This window comes from Limulus polyphemus, unplaced genomic scaffold (genome assembly GCF_000517525.1).
Source record: "Limulus polyphemus unplaced genomic scaffold, Limulus_polyphemus-2.1.2 Scaffold965, whole genome shotgun sequence".
NCBI lineage: Eukaryota > Metazoa > Arthropoda > Merostomata > Xiphosura > Limulidae > Limulus > Limulus polyphemus.
The window spans coordinates 221,488-243,788 of NW_013666575.1; the positions used below are offsets into that span (position 1 = coordinate 221,488).

A 22,301-nucleotide genomic window follows, 5' to 3' on the forward strand; every position below is an offset into this window, starting at 1 on the left:
ATATCTAATACTATAAGATATGCATGTTTTTAAATATAAACTTGATCTAAACAACGTCGATATTAAAATAAATATGTAATAACAAATTCGTTACAGCATATATGTGTATGTACTGAAGATACACGTGAATGCTACGATTTATATACTGAAGACACCAGTCGTTCTTATGGGATATGCATATTGGAGACGCGTGAATGATAATATAGCATATATGTTGAATACAAAAGTTATTGTTGTCGTGTAAATAATCAAGATACGGGTGAATGTTGTGGTATTGAAGACACATGTATGTTGCATCATACTGAAGGCACAGGTGATTGTTATATATATATATATATATGTATATTGATACCCATGCGAATGTTACGTTACATATATTGAAATCACATATGAATATTGCAGTACACATTGAAAAAAGGGAATTTTACGGTATACATTGAAGACACAAGTGATTGTTACAGTACAATTATTGAAATGTTAACGTTACGGGATATACACTAAAGAACACGTGAATATATGCGTATATATTGAAGACCCAATTGATTGTTACGGTATGTATATTGTAGACAGGTGAATTTTGTGGTATATATTGAAGATACAAGTGAATTTAATTTTGTATATATTAAAGGCATATGTGAATGTTGCGATATATATGTATTGAAGACACACATCAATATTACTTTACGTCTACTGACGACACAAATGATTATTGCTTCAGATACGTGTATATATTAAAGACAAATGCGAATATTATAATATTGAAGACACAGACGTATGCGTGAATGTTAACACATAAAAATTAAAACAAGTGATTGTTACAGTACATACCTCTAAGAGACATGTGAATGTTACTGTATGTATTTTAGTTATACATATATTTGTTTTGCTAAGTATAATGAGTGAAAGATGAAAGTGTGTTGTTGATCTTAAAAATACTTCCAGCCTTTCCGTACCACCACCGACGTGAATAGCTGTATTCTGTGTGGAAAGCAGCGAGGACGGTGGGCCAATCCTCGAGATATGTGTATCTGTGAAAGCATGACTTTCTGCAAACCTTGCAAAGAAGATGACAGGTGAGTCTTCTATAGCGCTGGCGAATGAATATGACATTCTGGAATTCAATTTATTTTTCTTTAATCACGGTTTTTTAAAAGTAATAGAGGATAAATAAAGCCTGTAACTGATATCATAGTATGTCAGTTACTTCTTATTACTGTGCTAAGGCAGAGTAAACTTGACAGAAGTAACCAAATTGTACACGTGCCGTAATCGTTGTGAAAAGAAGTAAGAAAGCGAATAGAATTAAAGGGGATGAAATATCATATTGAGTCTCTTGTGTTTCGAGATACTTTCAGGATTAACTTTTTATTGTTGAAATGAATACCCTATTTTTGTAAATTATATCTTCTGCAATATTCCTTGTTAAATTTTATCTATTTGTGTCAAATGCCTTACGGTTATCATAATGCAAGGTGTTTTATAGGTCCAGGAACAACAGCAAAAGACCTGTGAAGCCGAAGTTCAAGTGTAGAACACACGGAGAATTCCGAGAGTACTACGAAATTCTAGGAGGCCTGAAGAATTGGTGCATGCTTTTGTCTAGCCTCGCCATAATCCCTTTGACTGCTGCATTAAACATTACTGGTGTAGGTGTTTTTTAACTTTATCTCCTATCAAACACATTGTATCAGAACATAGTACAATAATAGTAGGTTTTAATATATTAGATCTTTTGTATAATATTAATAATACAAATAACCGAACAATTGGAGACATATTTCAATCGTGTCCAGAAGAGCTACAAAGTTTTTCAACATATGTGCTTAATATTGAGGAGTAACTTACTTACTGAGTCTACTTGGTTAATTTTTGGCCTCAATTTATGAATGAGCAAGTTCTCTTTTATAGGGCAATTCTGCTCATCATCGCCTTTTGATAGGGTCTAATAGACAACTATGTTACAATAACCTAGTACATGTTCAAGTACACTAAATCTAGTCGGAGAACTAAAATTTGCTTTTTTTTTTTACACAAAAGAATCTGACGTAGTCGTTCATTCAACGTATTTTAAAATCTTAGCCAATGATGAACATAATCTCCTTATAAAAGAAAGCTTGCTAGTACACAAGTTACTTCTAAAATTATAAAATGTATTCGTCTAATTAATATGTTATGTACGCTTAGTTTTACGTTTTACATCATTTTTTGTAAACATAAGTCTCATCCCCAGACAGTCGGCTTTTTTGCACAGCAACAGAAAACAAAAGTTGTTTTCAAACACTGAAAGCTTGAGGAAGAAGTGGAATTTAACAGCCTTAAAATCCGCAATAAAAACTACGTTAGACTGTGGATGTTTTTATATTCTTCTTGATTTAGCCATTACGAATTCAAACCAAAGGTGTGTAAAAATAGCACTTGAGATCCGTCTTTTGTTAACCATATGAAGCCTTTCGTTAAATACCAGAACTCATCATTTGGTCTGGATGATGAGAGACAAAAGTTATCTATAAAATGCTACTCATATATATATATTACAAGAAAAGTAAATAAACGGGTTGATTGCCGATAGATTTCGGCGTTTAAACTGTAACTTAGTTCATATTTTGTTTGCTTCTATTGTTTACAAGCATAACTTTTTCTTTACTGACTCTATAAAGTTAAAAGTATTGTTGTTCATCCATGATAAATTTATTATTTGAAATGTTTCTACAATGTTCACATAAATCTCAACTATTCATTTATTCCATTTTTAGATATTTTAGATTTAGCAATGTTATATTGTAATTTTTTTTCCCTAACATTGCATCCGATATTAAAATTAACCAACTGAAACACTTTTTGCTCTTTATAGTAAGCAATAAATCAACAAATGTATATGTCCAACTATCATTCTGTGTGTATGACCAGCTGACTAAGGAAGTCCGCTGGATATGAAGTGAAATAAACCATTATTGTAAAATAAAAGCACCCTTCTATTGTTTAATGATCAGGGTTTGGCTGCAGCAACCTTAGGTTGTATTGCAATCCAACCAGTAGCAGACTTTTATCTTTCTCTGATAGCTTCATAACCATTCCTTAAGTGACATTATTAGCAGCTTCATTTGTTTACTTCTAACGTATGTTATTAATGTATGTAATATTTTTAATCTAATTATTCGGTTTAAGGAAATTGATCAACTTTCACCTCATAATTAGACTTCTACTATGCGTTTGAAAGACAGAATGAAATTCAGAAAAAGGTGGATTGATAATAACCATTCTTATTTCGGTGTCTAACTACAGGTTTTTCACAGCTGATTGTTAAACAGAAGTAAAAAAATTGTGGATTTGATTTCGGTCATTAAGAAACATCTAAGAGACATTGATACAGCAAATCTGTGTTGTTACGCAGTGGAGTTGTACGGGCACTTGAAGTTCTTAAATGGAAGATTTTGCTACGTCGAAAAAAGAATTCAAGCAGCACTATTTTCAATTATTTTTTGAAAACTTTATCGTCTCTTAATGATAGATAATTAAAACAATTAAACCGTGATCCCGCGAAAATAAAAATTACATATTTTCTATCAATTAGCTGTTTTATTGTCATTTTCGAAGTCCATTTTTTTGTAATTACATTTTAAGCACAAAGCTTGATATGGATACTGTTATCCAACTGAAATGAAAAAGCACTCTCTTTCTTTCTTTCTTTTTTACAACTTTTCCTTTAACTAAGAAATCATAAATTTAATATTTTGACAACGTTTTCAAAAGGTGCAGAGTATCATAGAACACTACAATTTTCATGTAGTACTTCAAGCAATAGTTTGCAGCTTTAGGTGAAACTTTCAAGAATTTTAGTCATAATATTATTTATATTACTCGATCCAGAATAAAATGATAGCTTCACAGACATGGCTTTTATAATATTTGTAACTATTTCTTTCAAAAGTAATTTCTGTAACTGGCCATACCCAATATAATGTAATATAAAGGCACTAGTATAGTTTTCCTTTTTTTTCGCTTCTTACCATTAGAAGAAGATATTGTTTGTTTGCTTATTTTATTATTAGACATAAAGCTAACACATCTCTGCTGTACCCACAGCAAGTATTAAAATCCGAGTTTGAAAGTTGTAAGCTCTCAGCCATATCTCCGGGCTACAAGAGATTGACTGGAACGTTTGGTAACCTATGAAACATGGTGTTCAGTGCCTATGGTTACATGTTAAGGATAATATAATCTTGATTAGCCATGTAAGAAAAATAAATGGAATTATATGAGAGCATTATTCCCCAACGTATGTAATCTATTAGAACAACGGCAACAAATGCTAGTGCACCAAATCCCCTTTGATTCGTATAAAGCTCGTGCACTCTGTCGTTATTTCGACGTTTTGGAAATTTTGGATAAACGTACTGATAATAAGTTACATTCCACCGTGAATTCGTGAAACCTATTCTCCTAAACCAGCAACTGTTTCAAAATAAGATGTCGTTGGGTTTGTTCTGTAATTACTGGAGCATCAAACAACAGGGTGAAACATACTAATCTCTTGGCTATAAAAGGTCCGTTGTATTTAACTGTGATTATTAAGTAAAGTTGTCTACTACAACATTGAAAGGTTCGGTTCCGAATTCTTTCCAGAATGCAATTTAAGTACCCAGGAAGTTAGCGAATAAAACATAAACAACAAACGTAGATAAGAAAAATAAAATGCAAAGGCTGAGTTCATGTTAAAAGATTTTGGAGCGTCATCAAATCATTACAGTCTGTGTTGGCAGATCTAGTCCATAATGTATCTCAATACCGTGCATCTTGACAATAGCCCTGCAGAGTAGCTTCTGTTGCAAAATCATCAGTTCTAAGGCTGTTATTTTCAAAACACACCTTTTATTCCTACATGCTTTTCATAATCCATATAGAGTATGAGAACAATGGTTTCTCAGCTCCTGTTTCAACATTCCGATCGTTCAGAAATAAATAGGCACTGCATCTGCGACTTGACCAATTTCATTTTCCAGCTGTTTGAGATATGCGACGGTTGAACGAATATATCGTGTAAACAACTTGCGTACATTTTGCTTTTGTTGCTTTTCCAGACGCGGATCCATCTTGCTTATATTTCGTACTGTTGTCAGAGCCACGTGAACGTCTTTTGCCGCAAAACTTTGTATTGATAGGTTCTCACCTGTTACAAGACGCCGGACTTTACTTACCACGGCAGCGTAAATACTTGTTGAAGGTCTCTTTTTGATTTGTTATGGTGCCACAAGTTCATATCCATGTTCCTTTGTTTTTCCATGTTATTAATTATAAAATATATCCGCAGCTTGGAAATTCTAGATCTTTGACCTAAACACATCTTTATGATCTGAATGAATGAATACTGTGCCTCAGAAAAGGCTGTTACACACCTTTCGCAATACAACTAATTTTCGGTGGCATCACACTACCTAAGTAATGCCAAATAATGTCAAAATGTAAATCTGATACATGCTGTTCCACCAAGACTTTATATCGGATATGGTTGTCACGTGACTTACTGATTCTTTTTTTCAAAAACGTTTTGATATAACGTACTTCACCTTCAGAAGTTGTTCTTATTAGTAATAATATTTTAAACAAAATAATATATATAGGCAAATTTTTTGTTATATAACCTTTAACCTCATGTCGTTATTTTTCAATAAATAACTTTATTGAAAAATAATGTAGAGTAAAAACTTAGATAAATCATAAAATAAGATTTGTTTGTTTATTTGTAATTAAGCACAAAGCTACACAATGGGCTATCTGTGCTCTGCCCACCACGGGTATCGAAACCCGGTTTCTAGTGTTGTAAATCTGCACTAATCAGGAGCATGATAACCCAAGCGATTTCAATGAATGTTCTGAAAGCATTTGCGTTATTTATCAAACTATGTTTTTACGTTTTGGTGTTTCATTAAGAATTGATTTCTTTTCTTCTTCGTTTCAGATCAGCTTGGGCTGGCTTTATCTTTTCATGGGCGTCCTTATTGGATCTGCTGTAATTCCCATCAGTCTATGTGTATTTTCTGAAAGACTAACAGGCGCCGCCATGATGTCTGGAGCGATAGGAGGCTCTGTTGTAGGCCTAACAACATGGATGTCTATAGCTTCTCAATATGATGGGGGACTGAGTTCCATTTCTTTTTTGGAAAACACCGGTATGTTGAATTATCTACATGTTATATAGTAGAAATTTTAAAACTTTTTAATGTTTTACAAATTAAATTATATATTTTATTTGTTTGTTGTCAAGCACAAAACTATACAATGGGCTACCTATGTTGTGTCCCCACGGGTATCAAAACCCAATTTTTAACATTAGAAGTCCATAGAATGGGGAGCTAAATTGAATAGACATAAAATGAAATCAGAAAATCCCAGAATGTTTTGAGCTATGGATAAAATGATAACCAAAGTCTATAATTTCAAATATAGTGTATAATGTAGTTCGACTGTATAAGAAAATATTAGATCTGTATTGATGAATATTTCGCTGGGGAATGATGGCTATTTTCTTTGGAATGTAATTAGGAATTTTACCATTGTTTCGTAGCACGTTTGTTATTGATAACTAAGTTTCTGTAAGAGCTGACATAATCTAGCTGCTTGAAGTCTATTGAACTTTAATAACTATAGATATCTTTGAATCTAGGAAAAGAGCAGAGTATGTTGTGGGGGAATGTTGTGTCTATTTTATCCGGAGGAATAATAACCATTGTGGTCAGTATAATCCAAAACTTTCGGATGGATTCGTCCCGAAAGAGTGAAATTTGGGAGAGTACGAGAGACATTGACAATCCACTTTTCCCATGGACTGAGCTATATGCACGGTATAAACGTTATATATAAATATATATATATATATATTGTTACTCTAAAGTTGCCATACTGTATTTATATAGTACAAATGACTTATTAGAAAAATATATGATAAAATAGGGGCTAGCGAATTCCAGATTATGTGTTTATTTGCATCTCGGCCAATAACGACCTTGTTAATAAAGGAAACAAATATCCAACTATTTAAATACCCTTTTTTCTTTTGTTTTAAGTAAGGCTAATTTACGAGTAATGTTTCATTAAATTTAAATGACCAATAACGCTAGAAACAGCTGAATATAAAAGTTAGTTTTTAGAAGATATAATCAGTTTTTATTAATTCATTTGTTTAATTTCGTTAGATTTTCTCTTTTATTTCTCTCTATATATTGATAATCCTTATATTAACGTAGTTGGATGCTTTGTTTCATTTAATAGGTTCGTTGCTGGCGAAAAAAAAAACTATTATTGTTGCGAAAGCACTACCACTATTGAAATTTTAATGTATCTTTTATTCTGGCTGAGAATAATTGGAACGTCACTACCAGAGTTCTTAATGAAACAAATATTTATCAAAATCTTCAAAAATACAGAATATCTTCACAATCCATGAATAAAAGGGAGTCCAAACTTTTGCAAATCCCAAAAACGTTTTAATTTTCCACAACATATCCTTGACTAGAGACTATAAGCTTGACACAAGCAAAGCTACGAAAAAATAACCAGAAAGAAAAACTAACTTCTTAAATTATCACCAAAATAATCTGCTTAATAACACTCACAATTATCTAATTACAACTCACAATAACTAATCAAGTAATTCAAAAAATATGTCATTACCTAATCTCACGATGTATGGTATTTTAAATATTTTTTATACTTTACTTTTCTATCACAAATTACAGTTTAACACGTAATTAACATTTGACGAACGTGTTACCATAGCTTTCGTGATAACTAGATCAGCACCACCCTCTGTCAATCATGGTGTGTCACTGCAAAAATTAACTAACTAATAGAAGAGAGCTCAACTAAATTATAAAGAAAAAAACCATAAGATATGAATATAGAAATAATTAATAAAAAGTTAACGAATACAACGTCACATCGCCCTTCTTTTTTTTCTGAGGAAGTGATGAATTTAATCACTTTGTGTATCAGTCCCAATTTTTCTACAAGTTCTTTTATTAACCAGTCTAACACTAGGTATTATCATAATAACCTTAAAACAACTGATTCTGACTCTGGTTCAGCTTATTAGGACAATACGAACGATAAATAATACAATGAAACAACACAACTTTTCCGGGAAGAGTTTTAGCTCTGGTTCAGCTTACAATAACATTATAAACCTCTCTTATTTACAGGAGGAAGTCCCGCAAGGAGTCTGTAGTTAAGGTTTTCGTGGAACTCTTTGGCTCACTTTTGATGGAGTATTGACAGCAACTGTTGCAGCACCTGAAGCCCTCTCACCAGCATGGGCGACAGAATGCTGAGGCTCACGAGAAAAACCACATTTCTTTAAATTTGGTGCATGATATTTATCGTTTATAATCCCACTTTTAGAATCTTTTAGTTCCCACACTAATGGTGCTATACATTTTATAACTTCTTAAGGTCGTGTCAATTTTGGAGCAAATTTAACAGTAAAATGTTTAACCTTGGAGATTTTAATAAAATCATGGCATTTATCTGAAACACAACTGACCGTCTTCTGTGATTATACAGAATGTCGGGCATGTTATATGAAAACGATTTTGGAGCCTCACCATATTGTTTAAACATATGTCACCACGTCCAGTCATGCTCTATCTGACACAACCATACATCTTGGCAATAGCCTTGCAGCGTAGTTTCCGTTGAAAAACTTTCCCTGAAGATAGTCCATCTAGTGTACGAAAATAACGATTTCCCACCACACGTTTTCAACAGCCCTTACATTCATAGGCTGTGACTTGACCGGTATGGTTTATACAGAATAGCATAAATACCCATTTCATTTTGTAGCTGCTTCAGGTATGTGACGATTGATTGGAAGGTATTACTGGAACCTTGGTCTTCTTGGCCTCATTTTCAGATGTAGATCTTTCTTGATTATGTTGTGTATTGTTGCTTGGAGCATGTGGACGGGTTGTGACACTAACCTTTGTGTTCATTAAATCATCATCTGTTACAAGACGCCAAATATTGTTTAACATGACTTGAGTACGGCTTGTTGTAGATCTCTTTCTGACTAGTCCTGGAGCCTCGAGTTCATGCATATTCCTTTGTTTTGCAATGCCATTAAGTACAATGGATTTCTCCATCTTAGTAATTTTAAATTCCCGATCTGAAAACGTCTTTATGATCATACTGTGAGAATATATTTTGTTGTATAGGGCTGTTACGTACTCTTCCCCAAAAGCGATCTACTTTCGGTTAAATCACACTACTTATGAATTTCAAACAATGTAAAATGTACTTCTGATAAATTCCGTTCCACATCGATTTTAAATCCGATTTCACATGACTTGCCGATTTGAATGTTCAAAATCGTTTTAAGATAGCGCACTCAACCCTGTAGGCTTGTATCTGTCGCTTCTTGGCTACTTCTACATTCTGTCTTGCTTTCTGCATAACATTTTATAGTTCCACAGTGTGTTCTTCAACAGTCTATGGATTTGTTACGTATTTTGTCTTGCGATTCTAAGACAGCTTGATTTCGTGTTCCAAATTTAGGTTGGCTGTTGTAAAACCTGTTCAAATATTAATGAGAAATCTAATACAAAAAGTCGGAAAATTAAGATTCCAAATTTTGTTATTTTCATGAACATATGCGGATACATCTTCCCAATGTTCCAGCTCATTATTTCTTTTATGTTCGACTGAGGATGATAAGGGACAATAAAAACATTATTAGTTTCATTTGCTTGACACATTACTGCGATTAGATGAGTCCAAGTCTTGAGAATGTCATATCCGTAAAATTGCTGATTTACAAACTTCTTTGCAACAGTTTGTGTTAATTTGTCTTAACGGGTACCGTTCATTCCGTTTACTTAGATAGTCTGTCACAACCAGTTGATTTGGGATAAGATCATTTTATATCAATACCCACAATCTCACCAGGCTACAAGGCTTCAGAACTCTTTAATACCCCTGTTACCTCTTGTTCGCGCATATGATGTTATAGAACATAATTTTCAATGTCTTTTGTCGTTTCAGTCAAGCAATCCATCATTTGGAAACTTTATAAATAGAAATTGCTATAGTTAATCTATAATTGATAAGTAAAAAAATTCGATGGTGCTTAAAAGATCCGCAATTTATGATTTCATAAAAGTGTGGAAAGACATGTTTACCGATATCAGATTTCATAAAGTAGATGGATAGACACGGCAGCGGCCTGTTTAGCTGGAGCCCTGCAGAACAGTGGAAATAAATTGGTCCTGAAAGAGGTTTTGAAGACGGTATACAATTCCAAGAAGTTTTAAGTAATTCATGTCTTGTCATAGTTGATAAAATAGTATTAGTTGAATAACTATTTTATCGAAAAATATAGACGTAATGGAAGTGAAACTACCATCAACTACAGACATCTTGCAGGATTTCCTCCTGTAAAGAAATGAGGTGTATAATATTCTGGTATACTGCAATTTAGCCAGAGATTTTCCTCGTAATTATTAGGGTGATGTTTCATTGTTCTCTGATAATTGGTCGTTGGTATTGTTCTGGTAAGCTGAAATAGAATCAGAAACAATTGCTGTAAGGTTACTGTGATGATACCAAACGTGATACCTGTTGTCAGTTTGGGAAATAAAAGAGAACATGTAGGAAAACTGGGAGTGATCAGAGTTCTTTTAAGTTTGTTTGTTATGGAAATCGCGCAAAGCTACGCGAGGGCTATTTGCGCTAGCCGTCCCTAATTTAGCAGGGTAAAACTAAAGGGAAGACAGCTAGTCATCACCACCCACCCCCAACTCTTGGGCTACTCTTTTACCAACGAATAGTAGGATTGACCGTCACATTACAACGCCCCCACGGCTGAAATGGCGAGCATGTTTGGTGGGACGGGGATTCGAACCCGCGACCCGCAGACTTCGAGTCGAGCGCCCTAACCACCTGGCCATGCCAGGCCATTCTTTTAGGTGAGTTTCAAAAAGAGTAAATTTCTATATGTCTAAAATATTAATATCGAGTTATAGTAACATTGTGTTAATATTTCTTTAAAAAGATGTAACTTATAGCCACTTATACCTATAATTACTAAAAGAAAGATCGAAGAAAAGAACTTATCAAATTACTATTAATGCTGTGTAAGGAAAAACTTCGTCCACCATTAAGTATAGTTTTAAAGAATTCTACACACTTACGAATTATATTTGCATGACTGTAAATACCATAATTAGATATCTATCCAAATTTCGGATTTAAGTCTAATGAAATCCCAATAGCTAGTTAGTACAGGCATTAAGGCAAGGAGAGTATATTCATAAATCTTGATGCGTACAGAGATATTCTGAGTTCTAAAATTCCCGGTGAGTTGAATATATATATATGTGGTAGAAATTGTAATGCAATTATTAATTATGTTTATTACTGAAGTAAAAAGTACCAAGATAAATTTATCTCAATATTCTCAGTAATTATTGTTCTTACGTAATTATTGTTCTTAAGACATTTTATTCACATTTTTCAGAGAACTTAATGTAACTGGTGCTAACAAACTTGGAAACAGGCCAACGTTAGAAGAGGTAGAAAAAACGTTTCGTAGTGCTAAATGGATAGCAAACATTGGCGCTCTAGTTTTAACCCTAGTGTTGATTATCATCTGGCCTGCTGGAATGGTGGCTGCAAATGTTCAGAACCACTCCTCTTTTCGCAATTGGGTCAGGATTTCACAAGCATGGGCTTTTCTGGCAGCTTTGTTCATCATAATTATACCTGTGTATAATGAAATGATGACATTTAAAGAGCAGCGCCGTTTAAATGCTACCGTAGGTGATTCGATAGTGGAGCCGAGGAAAGTACGCGAAGTTTCGGGAAATCTTGCGACACCTGAAGGAACAAACTTGAATAAAAGAGGGAGCCAACTAACTCTTAAAGATATGGAAAACACTGAAAAGATAATTATTACCATTCCGGATGAGGAAAAAAATGTCATTCCAAAGGTCCAACCGTTTTTGGTAGAAGATTCTGAAGAAGATACCTTGAATCGGACTTTGAAATAAGTTAGCTGTTCGTAGTCATAAACTAGATAATACACCTTAGTAAAGGTAAAAGAAACACGTAGTTGCACGAGACTCAAAGGCGTTGCATATTCTACATAATAAGTGGTTCGTTAGAGATAGGAATATTTATTGAAATATATTTTCTGGATAATACGTTTCCATTAATTTGTTTTCTATGTATTACTTATTCTTCTAATGAGGCCGTTTTCGTTAGGCGAATCATTAAGGTCTTGTTAGAATTCTCAAAATACTAAAGTTTCTCTATGGTTTAGCACTTTGAAATAGTGAGAGTAAATTATTTGCAAAATCCTAAAAACTTTCCTTCAACTACTCCAATACTTTTCTCTTATGAAATAAGCAAATTGGTCGGTCTATATTTACGTGGAGGACTTTCAACGGAATTTCTAATACAATTGTATTAGACAACTTATGTCATTGAAATCATTAACTGACCAACGGAGGCTTTCGTCAGACTTAATATAAAATGTTACATTTGAATACGTGAACCATTTGTCTTAAGATACGAATCTGCTTATTCGACGATGTGGCCCTAAAAAAGCCGATTAAATATGTTTAGATTTGGCTTCGATTGTTACAATACAACATAGTAACCAACTTAGAAAGATTAAATCAAATTTTGAAAATAACAGTCAGTAGTTACAAGTTAAACGTATTCAAAATAAAACATAACTTAATAGTGATATATAAAAATACACCATTTATAATTGATCAATGAATATATTTTTAATTTTGTCTTCTTAACTTCATGATACAGTTATAATCTAGGTCAGATTTTGTCATTATACTATTAATTCCGCCATAATCTGTAAAGTTTTTACCATTGTTCAACAGATTATGGTGTTCTTTCGGGTAATTTATCATCCTCTGTAATCTCTTTGGCTAATCTCTGAAGATGTAACTCCATATATGAATTTTGTTTGATGAAAACGTAGGAATCATCAATAAAAAACTAACAAGAAATGTATTTGGAAGCAACAAATATAAAATTTCTTGATACTCTAACAGCCTTTCAACTTTTTACAATAAACAGAAGATTTTATTATTTGTTTAATTTCATTAAATCTTTCAATAAATGTTAAACATTAATTAAATTTACTATACATACTCAAGATAATCATAAGTTGGAAGAAAGTTTGACAAATATTCCATTGAACCAACTAAACAATTCTACAGAAAATGAAGTATAGTATAAACTTCAAAGTTCGCTCTGAACACCAATTTTCTGCCATAATGGAAAATATCGATGTATGCACTCTAGAGTATATTCTCTAAGGAATAAACTGACACATTTTTGATATTTGGTGCGCATACTCCATGTTCTACAGCAGTGACTCTCAATATGTTTCTTATCAGAACTCATTTATAAACATTGATGGTCAATTGTGACCCAATAAATAGCTTTAACGTAAAAATATTTAGCTTACTAAATTATTTTCTATATAAGTAAATAAACTTCAGTCTTTCGCGGCCCTTTCACACATTCTGACGACCCACTGATTTAGAAACGCTGCTGTACACAGTGTTAAGCAATGACGCTGTGATTTGATAAAATTATTTTTACATTGCTAAGGAAAGTCATTTTCATATTGAATATGTACTTCTTCCAGTTTCGCCTAGGTAAGATTTTGACATGTTCTTAGCATGCACCTCATACACCTTACCTACTGATAAAGATAGGTGCACTAACTTATCGGATGTTCAAAAAACCCTGGATATTGGTTTTGAAGTGTGAGTTGCTGTTTTCCTGTCCAGTTCTTTTCCTCATGGTTTATTGTTTACTTTTGTTGATAAATTAGTTTCGACATCCATTTTTCTTTTTTCTTTGGCCACAAGTTCAGTTTTTGTCCTTTTTATGATTTAAGAGTCATTCCTCACCTTTTTATTTCATAGAAACTGGAATTCATATCCATGTGTTGGCCTGGATGGTGAGAGAAAACCTGTAGATATATATACATGTATATATATATATATATATATCACCATACTTTTATCTATCCTGGTTGTCAACTTATTGTCATAACGGATAATGTCTGTGGTAATAGCACCTAAATTCGTTGGGAATATCCCATCTATCAGATAATATCCAAACACCGATGTCAATCTAGTCAGCAGTCATGGAAAAAAAATCATCAATCAAATAGGGTACAAGCTGAGTGCTTACACCCACAACGTCTCAGCTTCTACTGCCTTTCACTGTCTATAACTAGTTGTGGGAAGGCAGTTACTCTTAAATTTCTTAAAGTATAAATAAATTGAAATAAAGCCACCCTAATATTTCTACTAATTAAACTATCTTAAAAGTCTTAGAAAAAAATATTGATGATTATATTCTTAAAATAAGTAAACAAGCCTATTATCCGCCATGTGTCTTTTTGAGTAGAAATTATATTTTGAGTTATGTCTTAAAATCACAGAATAACAAAATAAGACGGGAAAACCCTTTCACAAAAAACTGGAAACATGCGCATTCAGATAAGACAAAGAAATCACGAAGCAAAATAAAACAACAACAAAACAAATACAGTAGGATAACTTGGTATAATACTATTTTCTGTGATAATTTAGTGAGATAGTATCTATTGGGATAGCTTGGTGAGATACTATTTACGTCGATAGCTTAGTATAATAGTATTTTCTGTGATAATTTAGTGAGATAATATATATTGGGATAGCTTGATGAGATACTATTTACGTCGATAGCTTAGTATAATAGTATTTAGTGTGATAATTTAATGAGATAGTATCTACTGGGATAGTTTAATGGGATACTAATAATGGCTGGAGACGGCTTGAATGGGTAATGAAGAAAAACTTTAATATAAGTTTAACATAACAGCAAATGTACCTGACGATGACAAAACCTTGTCGAAACGTTGTACATTTGCTGTTATGTTAAACTTATATTAAAGTTTTTCTTCATTACCCATTCAAGCCGTCTCCAGCCATTATTAGTCTCAAAGTGGGTTCCTCGTCATCGAATTTTAATGGGATACTATTTCCTTGGATAGCTTAATGGGATACTAGTTATTTGGATAGCTTAGTAGGATACTATTTACTTGGGTAGCTTAATAGGATACTATTTATTTGGATAGCTTAATGGGATACTATTTACTTATATAGATTAAAGGGATACTATTTACTTGGATAACTTAAAGAATACTTTTACTTGAATAGCTTATTATAATGCTATTTACTTGAATAGCTTAGTATAATTGTTATTTACTTGGATAGCTTAGTTTAATTGCTATTTATTTGAATAGCTTAGTATAATGCTATTTACGAGGATAGTTTAGTATAATACTATTTACTAGGATAGGTTTAATGAGATACTATTTAGTGAGATAGTTTAATCAGGCAGGCGGTAGTACTGCCTGTGTAGGGATGGATCAGATTGTTCATCGAAATGGTATTTTAAATATCTCCTCAATAGGTCATTAGAACTTTACAATACTATACAGCGTTTTCTTTTATAACAATATCTATGTAATAACTGAGTCTCAAGTTTCGGAAATGTCTGTAAATATCATAGCAAAAAGTTTGAATTTCTTGTTCTTCTTTCTTTCTTCTTCTTTTTTATTACATGGTAATGTAAAAACCAAAACAATAGCGTCAACCAAATTCACTGAAGTGACATAGTTTCAAGCGGAGTATCCGCTTTTATAAGTCTTACAAACTACTAGTAATTAAAAAACAATCACAAACGATGTTATCATTACCCCTTGAAGTTATCTTTCTAACAGAAATGTGCTGTTTCTTTAAAAAAACTTAAGAACAGGGTGAAACAGGAATTACCGGCTAATAATGATAGATAAACAATAAATATTACAGTTGTAATCTCATTGTGTTTAGAACTTGGTTATAAGTACAACCTTCCTATGTCTATTTAAACACTGCATTATAAAAACAAGCAAATAAGTAAAGAAAAAACATTTCAAAAAAGGAAGTAAAGGTAGGGACGGCTAATATCAATCCTTCAAAATGAACATGCAAACAAGATAGTAGGGATGGCAATTGCATCATCTCTACATAACAGCACAGACCAATATTAACATATAACAATATAAATAACTATTTAATCACAATTTGGTTTAATTCATCCTATTTTTGTTTGTTAATATTCTACTACTCTGTGTGCCTAGAATAGTTTAGTGTGCTACTATTTAGTGTGATAAATTAATGTAATACCATTTTCTGGGATAATTTAGTTTAATACTAGATACTATTTAGTGGGATGGTTTAGTATAACACTATTTATTGTGATAATTTAGTGAGATAGTGTCTATTTGGATAAATTAGTGTGATACCATTTAGTGGTATAGCTTAATGTGATGATATTTGATGTGATAGCTCAGTGTAATACTATTCTTTACTGGGATAGCTTAGTGTTAAACAATTTAATGGGATAGCTTAGAGTAATGCTATTTACTAGGATAGCTCATTGTAATACGATTTATTAAGATAGCTCAGTATAATACTCTTTACTGAGATAGCTCAGTGTTATAGTATTTATTAAGATTGCTCAGTGTAATACTCTTTACTGGTATAGCTTATTGTTATACTATTTACTAGGATAGCTCAGTGTAATACTCTTTACTAGGATAGCTTAGTGTTAAACTATTTAGTAGGATAGCTCAGTGTGATACTCTTTACTAGGATAGTTTAGTGTTAAACCATTTAGTAGAATAGCTAGTGTTATACAATTTCATGGAACAGCTTAAAGTAATGCTATTTACTAGGATAATTGAGTTACTAAACTTAAGGAACAGACAAACATTATCAATTATCAACCATCGTCGGGCACTTGAGGCATGTGACAAAATGTGATGCTGATCCTATATTAAGTGTAATACGTATGTTTCTAAATATTAGTAAGTGTATACATGTACGTATATCTTTAAGTGGCTGTATGTACGTACGTATATCTTTAAGTGGCTGTATGTACGTACGTATAACTAAGTGTACTATGTATATTTCTAAATGTTCGTATGTATGTGCGTACAACAAAGTGTAATACATATGTTTCTAAATGTTTGTATGTATGTAGGTATAAAGTAAATTTTAGTCAGTTTTGTAATTGCATTGTTTGCACTGTAACTTCATAAAAATCAAATAAACTTTATCATATAAACGTCAGAGGTACAGAACTTTGAGAAACATATGGTCCATGTGAACATATCTAATATACTGAATTGTGAAAATTCAATAACTTGTCATAATCAAGAGGAAACATTTCTAATTTGACGAGTTTTTTAATAGTTGTATTACAGGTATTTCAACTAAACACAAAACGTGATAAACTAAGATTTAATATTAGCTGCTTTACGGTCATATAAAGAGAACCAAAACATTACAGTGACATTAAAGTAAATTTAGTAGCAACTGAAAGACGGCTATGAAGATTCGAGGGAAAGCAAGTTGCTCTGCGGTATGTTTCTAAACATTAAACATCAGGTTTCGACACCCGTGGTTGGCAGTGCACAGCTATCCCATTATGTAGTTTTGTGCCTAACAACAGCCAACCAACCAAAGCTTTCAAAGTTGTAACACTTGCTTGTGCACCCACAATAGCCGGAAATGTTTCTTTATACTATTATCAGTTCTTCAATCTCTCAGTCAAAATCATCTTGAAATGATTATTGGTACAACAGGGGTGCTAGATATTGGCTCATCTGTTGCTCCATCTGACGAACCAAACAAACCTTCTAGAAGTTACATTATTATTTGCATATGTTAAATATTTTAAAGTCAAATAATGGAGTTACGATACATCTGGTTTAAATAATTTATTTTTTACTTGCTTATAGAGCTATAAATGGAAAAATCACTTAATGCGACCGAAATATGGTTCGTGCGTAGAATGCTTAGTTTTTTACAAAGACCGACAAACAAACGAAGAAGAAACAAAAAGAACATTGATAACAAAAGTACGAAAGAGACAAGCAGCATTCTTTAGTCATGTGATGAGAGATGGAACACTTGGTAAGATCTGGGAAATTTGTGGAGAAAAGAAGTAGAGAGCGAGAGAAGATCCTGGACAGTTTAACAATTTGGCTACACAAAGAGAAGGTGACTGATGTAATCACAAGTGCCTGAGACCGGGACATGATCACCTACGCTACAAAGCACAGCATTTGATGATGATAATAGAGCTATAATACTACACAATCAGACAGGATAATTCAACATACAAAACTTGTCTCTTTCGAACCTTTATTTTGTTAACAAATAAAAAGCAAAATTATGATTTGAAATTTTAATTTTCCTCCCTAACAGTTTGATTTTTTGTTTTGTTTTAGATTTTGGAAAACCTCGATATTGCTACAAAAGGGGTGAAAGATATTAGCACATATGTTGGAAAACAATCTCACTTTCTCATGCAGGAACCAATGCCTCTGTTTCACTGTCTCTGATACCAAGTTCATAGACCGTATGATAAGACAGATAGCAGATATAGTTCAAAGTGTACAACTTACACTAGTCAATAGCTACTGCTTTGTTCAGCTTGCATTGAAGGAAGTCATAGAACTGAAAATAGTAGCTATGATCATACAAAAGTATTCTTCTAAAGTCTAAACAGTAGTCAAAAGGCTGACAAGAGTGTTAAATGTTTAAGACAGACTTCTGTACAGGGAAAGTGAATGAATTAACTGAGAATGTAAATAAAGTGGCTAGTAAGTTGACTCGGAATACGAACCGTTCCTTTGAGCTTATAAACAGATTTCCAGAAATCATTAATGTTGTAAAAATGTAGATGAGATGTTCATAAAATTAATAATTGAAAGAAGAAGTGCCTTTGGAATTTTTTTATTTTTTTTTAAACTGAAGATGACACCCAAAGTAGTGCAAGGATGTTGGGTATTCATTACCAAATAGAAGACAGAAACTTCATTAATACTTTGAGTTTTTTAAAAACCCAATGAAAGATAATGTAGAAATCTGTATTCTTTGCAGTATTTTTCGTTAAAATCACAGATAATTGGAAGACCTGTTTAAAGTTAGGTTACACAATACTTTTATGAAGGACTTTCCTCTTATAGGTTTTTAATCAGAAATGTGTAAATATATAATTTCAGATCTATCCACAGAGAGGAATATATAAAACAAATCTAATATCCAATATGACCTTATCACAATTATTGGGCTTAATGAATATCATTCCTTTGCTACTTTAAATATTTACACCACAACAGGAGGTTTATAACAATATATTTACTACTCATGTGCAGTAGATACATGTGGTTCTGTGGTTCTTAATTGTTTAATTATTGCCATTAAATTTTAATAATTTACTATGAAATATTGTATATAGGTGGATTGAAAAACAATTGCGGTTATAGCTACTGATAGTTGGTAATATAGGCAAAGGAATAGTTGATATGATAGCTAACTTCATTCATTGTAATGATAATAAACATAGTTAGTAGCTAGCTGATACGGTTCATGATGATTTAATGTAGATATTGATTACTTGATCACATTAGTTCGAGATGTAAAATGTTAAGCTGCAGTTGGATATTTTTATGGAGACTTATTTGAGAATATAGTGAGCATTTATAGTTTCTGTGTAACTAAATTCTCTATATATGATGCACAGCAATAGGCAAATTTATGTCTAGATTAATACACAACCCCCACTAGAATTTTACCAGTGGAAAAACATATACGTCTAAAACATCGCTTTAAATAAACCTTCGTGTCTTTTAAAGTAATTATTCTAAGAGTATAGGAATTAAATTTAGTATTATGTGTATTGATTTACTTTTACTCCTTCACTTCATACATAATATAAGGGTTGGCTCCCTTAAGAGGCCGATTGTATATTGTACAAAGCATTGAGTATCTACATGTTACAGTCATCTAATGTTCACCTATTATGGGCTGGTAATTCTTGTTTCACTCTGTACTTTTTAAAGGAATACCAGATATGTGTAAAAAAGGGGTAATGACAACATCGTTTACACTAGAATTATTATGTTTTTTTCGCTTATGTAGAATATAGAAGAAAGAAATCGACTTTTCAATGCCACCACGATCTTCACAGTACCTTATTTAGTATTCTACAAAAGTTAGAGTGCAATATAGCAAGCCGTTTTTGTTGTAGACTGGCAAAAGAATAATAATAATATTTTCAAACGGGCCGTTTTGAGCGGATTTTCTTTTCCTCGTCTAACATGCGTGCGTTTTTGTGCATTATTATATGTTTACAGCCTTAGCAGTCAATAGTAAAGGTTTTAAAGTGTTTGAACCGAATCTTTACTACTTAAGGTGCTTTTAGCTCTTATGTTCTATTAGGGTTTTGTGTAGTTCCTTGTGATTCCTATTATCAACCACTATTGTGGTTAATGATAGAAAATAACGTAACATTAAAAACGTGTTTCTTTCGTACCTTTCTGTTAACAAATGAAAAGCAAAATTATAATTTGAAATTTTTATTTTTCTGCATTGCAGTATGAATCTTTTTATTTTGTTTGTTTGTTTTTGAGTTGGGAAACCATCATTATTTCTCACTACATTATATGTAAATAATTCATTACTATATAAAACAATATTCAAATAAACTCAATGAACCTTTAGCGTTTTCGATAGGTTGACCTGTCTTCTTTAGGGTAAGGGTTTGTCTTGAGTTTTGTGCAAAGCTACACGAAGGCTACCTGCGATAGCCCGTCCCTAATTTAGCAGTGATAGACAAGAGGGAGGGTCAACACCACCCACCGACAACTCTAGGGGTACTCTTTTACCAACAAATTGTGGAATTGACCGACACATTATAACGCCCTCACGACTAAAAGGGCGAGCATGTTCGTTGTGACGGGGATTCTAACCCCCGATCACCAGGCCATGCCATCAGGGTAAGGGATTAATGATGAAATTAGGGTAAGATGTAGACATAAGATGTAAAAAAAGAAATAAATCTGATTGGCTGGATGTAAGTCAAATTCACATGGCTTCTTGCGGAAGCCGATTTTTCTTCGAATATAGCTAGTATATATATATTTTACTTCTATGAAAATACATTTTTGAACAGTTTACGCCTAGCTCATACGATTTTACCTTCTGTTATATTGATGACTTTACTTCTATTAACAATCTAGATTTTGATCTCTCTAAAATCTATACCACATAACTAATATTAGAATGAAGTAAAATACTAATTATAGTGTACATTATTTACCTATGTATATTGTTTTTTATATAAGATAGGATGCAATTAACCGTTTTGGTTAATGTTAATATGATAAGTTAATGTTCATATTCTTGGTTTACTTTCCCAGATAGCGTGGTTCCTTACATTCTGTTGAAAGGAATAGTCATTTCCCAATTAAAACTTAAATGTTGATGTTTGTAACAATAATATTTTTTATAGATAAAGTTCATTTTTAGCAGATAGTCACTTTTAGTGGTTATACAACCAGGAAAATTATATAATTTTTTTAAAATGTTTTGTAACAAACGTCTCAGTCTATTTAAATAGTAAATCCTCCATAAATGTTATGGTAACCTTTAATAATGCTTGGGGACGGCTTGATAGGGTAATGAAGAAAAACTTTAATATAATTTTAACAAGGTAATCCTCATCCCCAGCACACTTTTTGCTTCTCTCTTAGAATTTACAACAACTAAAACCAACTTCATTTTCAACAACGAACATTTCCTTCAAATAGATGGTTTAAGTATGGGCAATCCTGTTTCGCCCGTTCTTGCTAATATATTCATGACCCAGATTGAAACACAAGACATACATTCTGCGCTTCATCCTCCACTATACTGGTACAGATATGTCGATGATACTTTTGCTGGTTTCACTTCTACAGAACACACACTAACTTTCTTTAAACACATAAATTCCATTCATCCCAACATCAAATTTAACATAGAACACGAAAACAATAAACAGTTATCCTTTCTTAACCTCAAAATTATTAGATCTGACACACAGTTTGAAACCAAAATTCACCGCAAAAACACACACACTGGTCTCTACATCCCCTGGAATTCCGCTCATGACACCACACAAAAAATCAATACATTCAAAAACCTCATAAACACAGCCACAAGACTCTGTTCAATGGACTACATAAAGAAGAAATCAACCACATAAAGCATTCCTTCATTAACACCAACAATTTTCCACCAGTTATTGTTGAAAAGCTCTCCAACATTCCCCACAACAAAACTCAAGTCACGAACAAAATTGATACTAACAAACCCAACAACAGAACATTACACTACAGTTACCTTTTG

General features: G+C 32.6%; 2 protein-coding genes across 2 annotated transcripts in view; one reads left to right on the plus strand and one right to left on the minus strand.

Moving 5' to 3' along the window:
• Positions 1-12,038, plus strand: part of LOC106461466 (urea-proton symporter DUR3-like) — a 38,545-nt gene extending 26,507 nt beyond the window's left edge. The window contains exons 8-12 of the mRNA XM_013921290.1: positions 943-1,073; positions 1,484-1,646; positions 5,957-6,167; positions 6,662-6,839; positions 11,507-12,038. Of these exons, the coding sequence (XP_013776744.1) occupies positions 943-1,073; positions 1,484-1,646; positions 5,957-6,167; positions 6,662-6,839; positions 11,507-12,038 (1,215 nt within the window). The remainder of the gene's footprint in view (positions 1-942; positions 1,074-1,483; positions 1,647-5,956; positions 6,168-6,661; positions 6,840-11,506) is intronic.
• A 1,615-nt stretch (positions 12,039-13,653) lies between these two features.
• LOC111086262 overlaps positions 13,654-22,301 on the minus strand; it is a 27,325-nt gene continuing 18,677 nt past the window's right edge. The window contains exon 7 of the mRNA XM_022388437.1: positions 13,654-13,977. Within this exon, the coding sequence (XP_022244145.1) occupies positions 13,960-13,977 (18 nt within the window). The 3' untranslated portion in view covers positions 13,654-13,959. The remainder of the gene's footprint in view (positions 13,978-22,301) is intronic.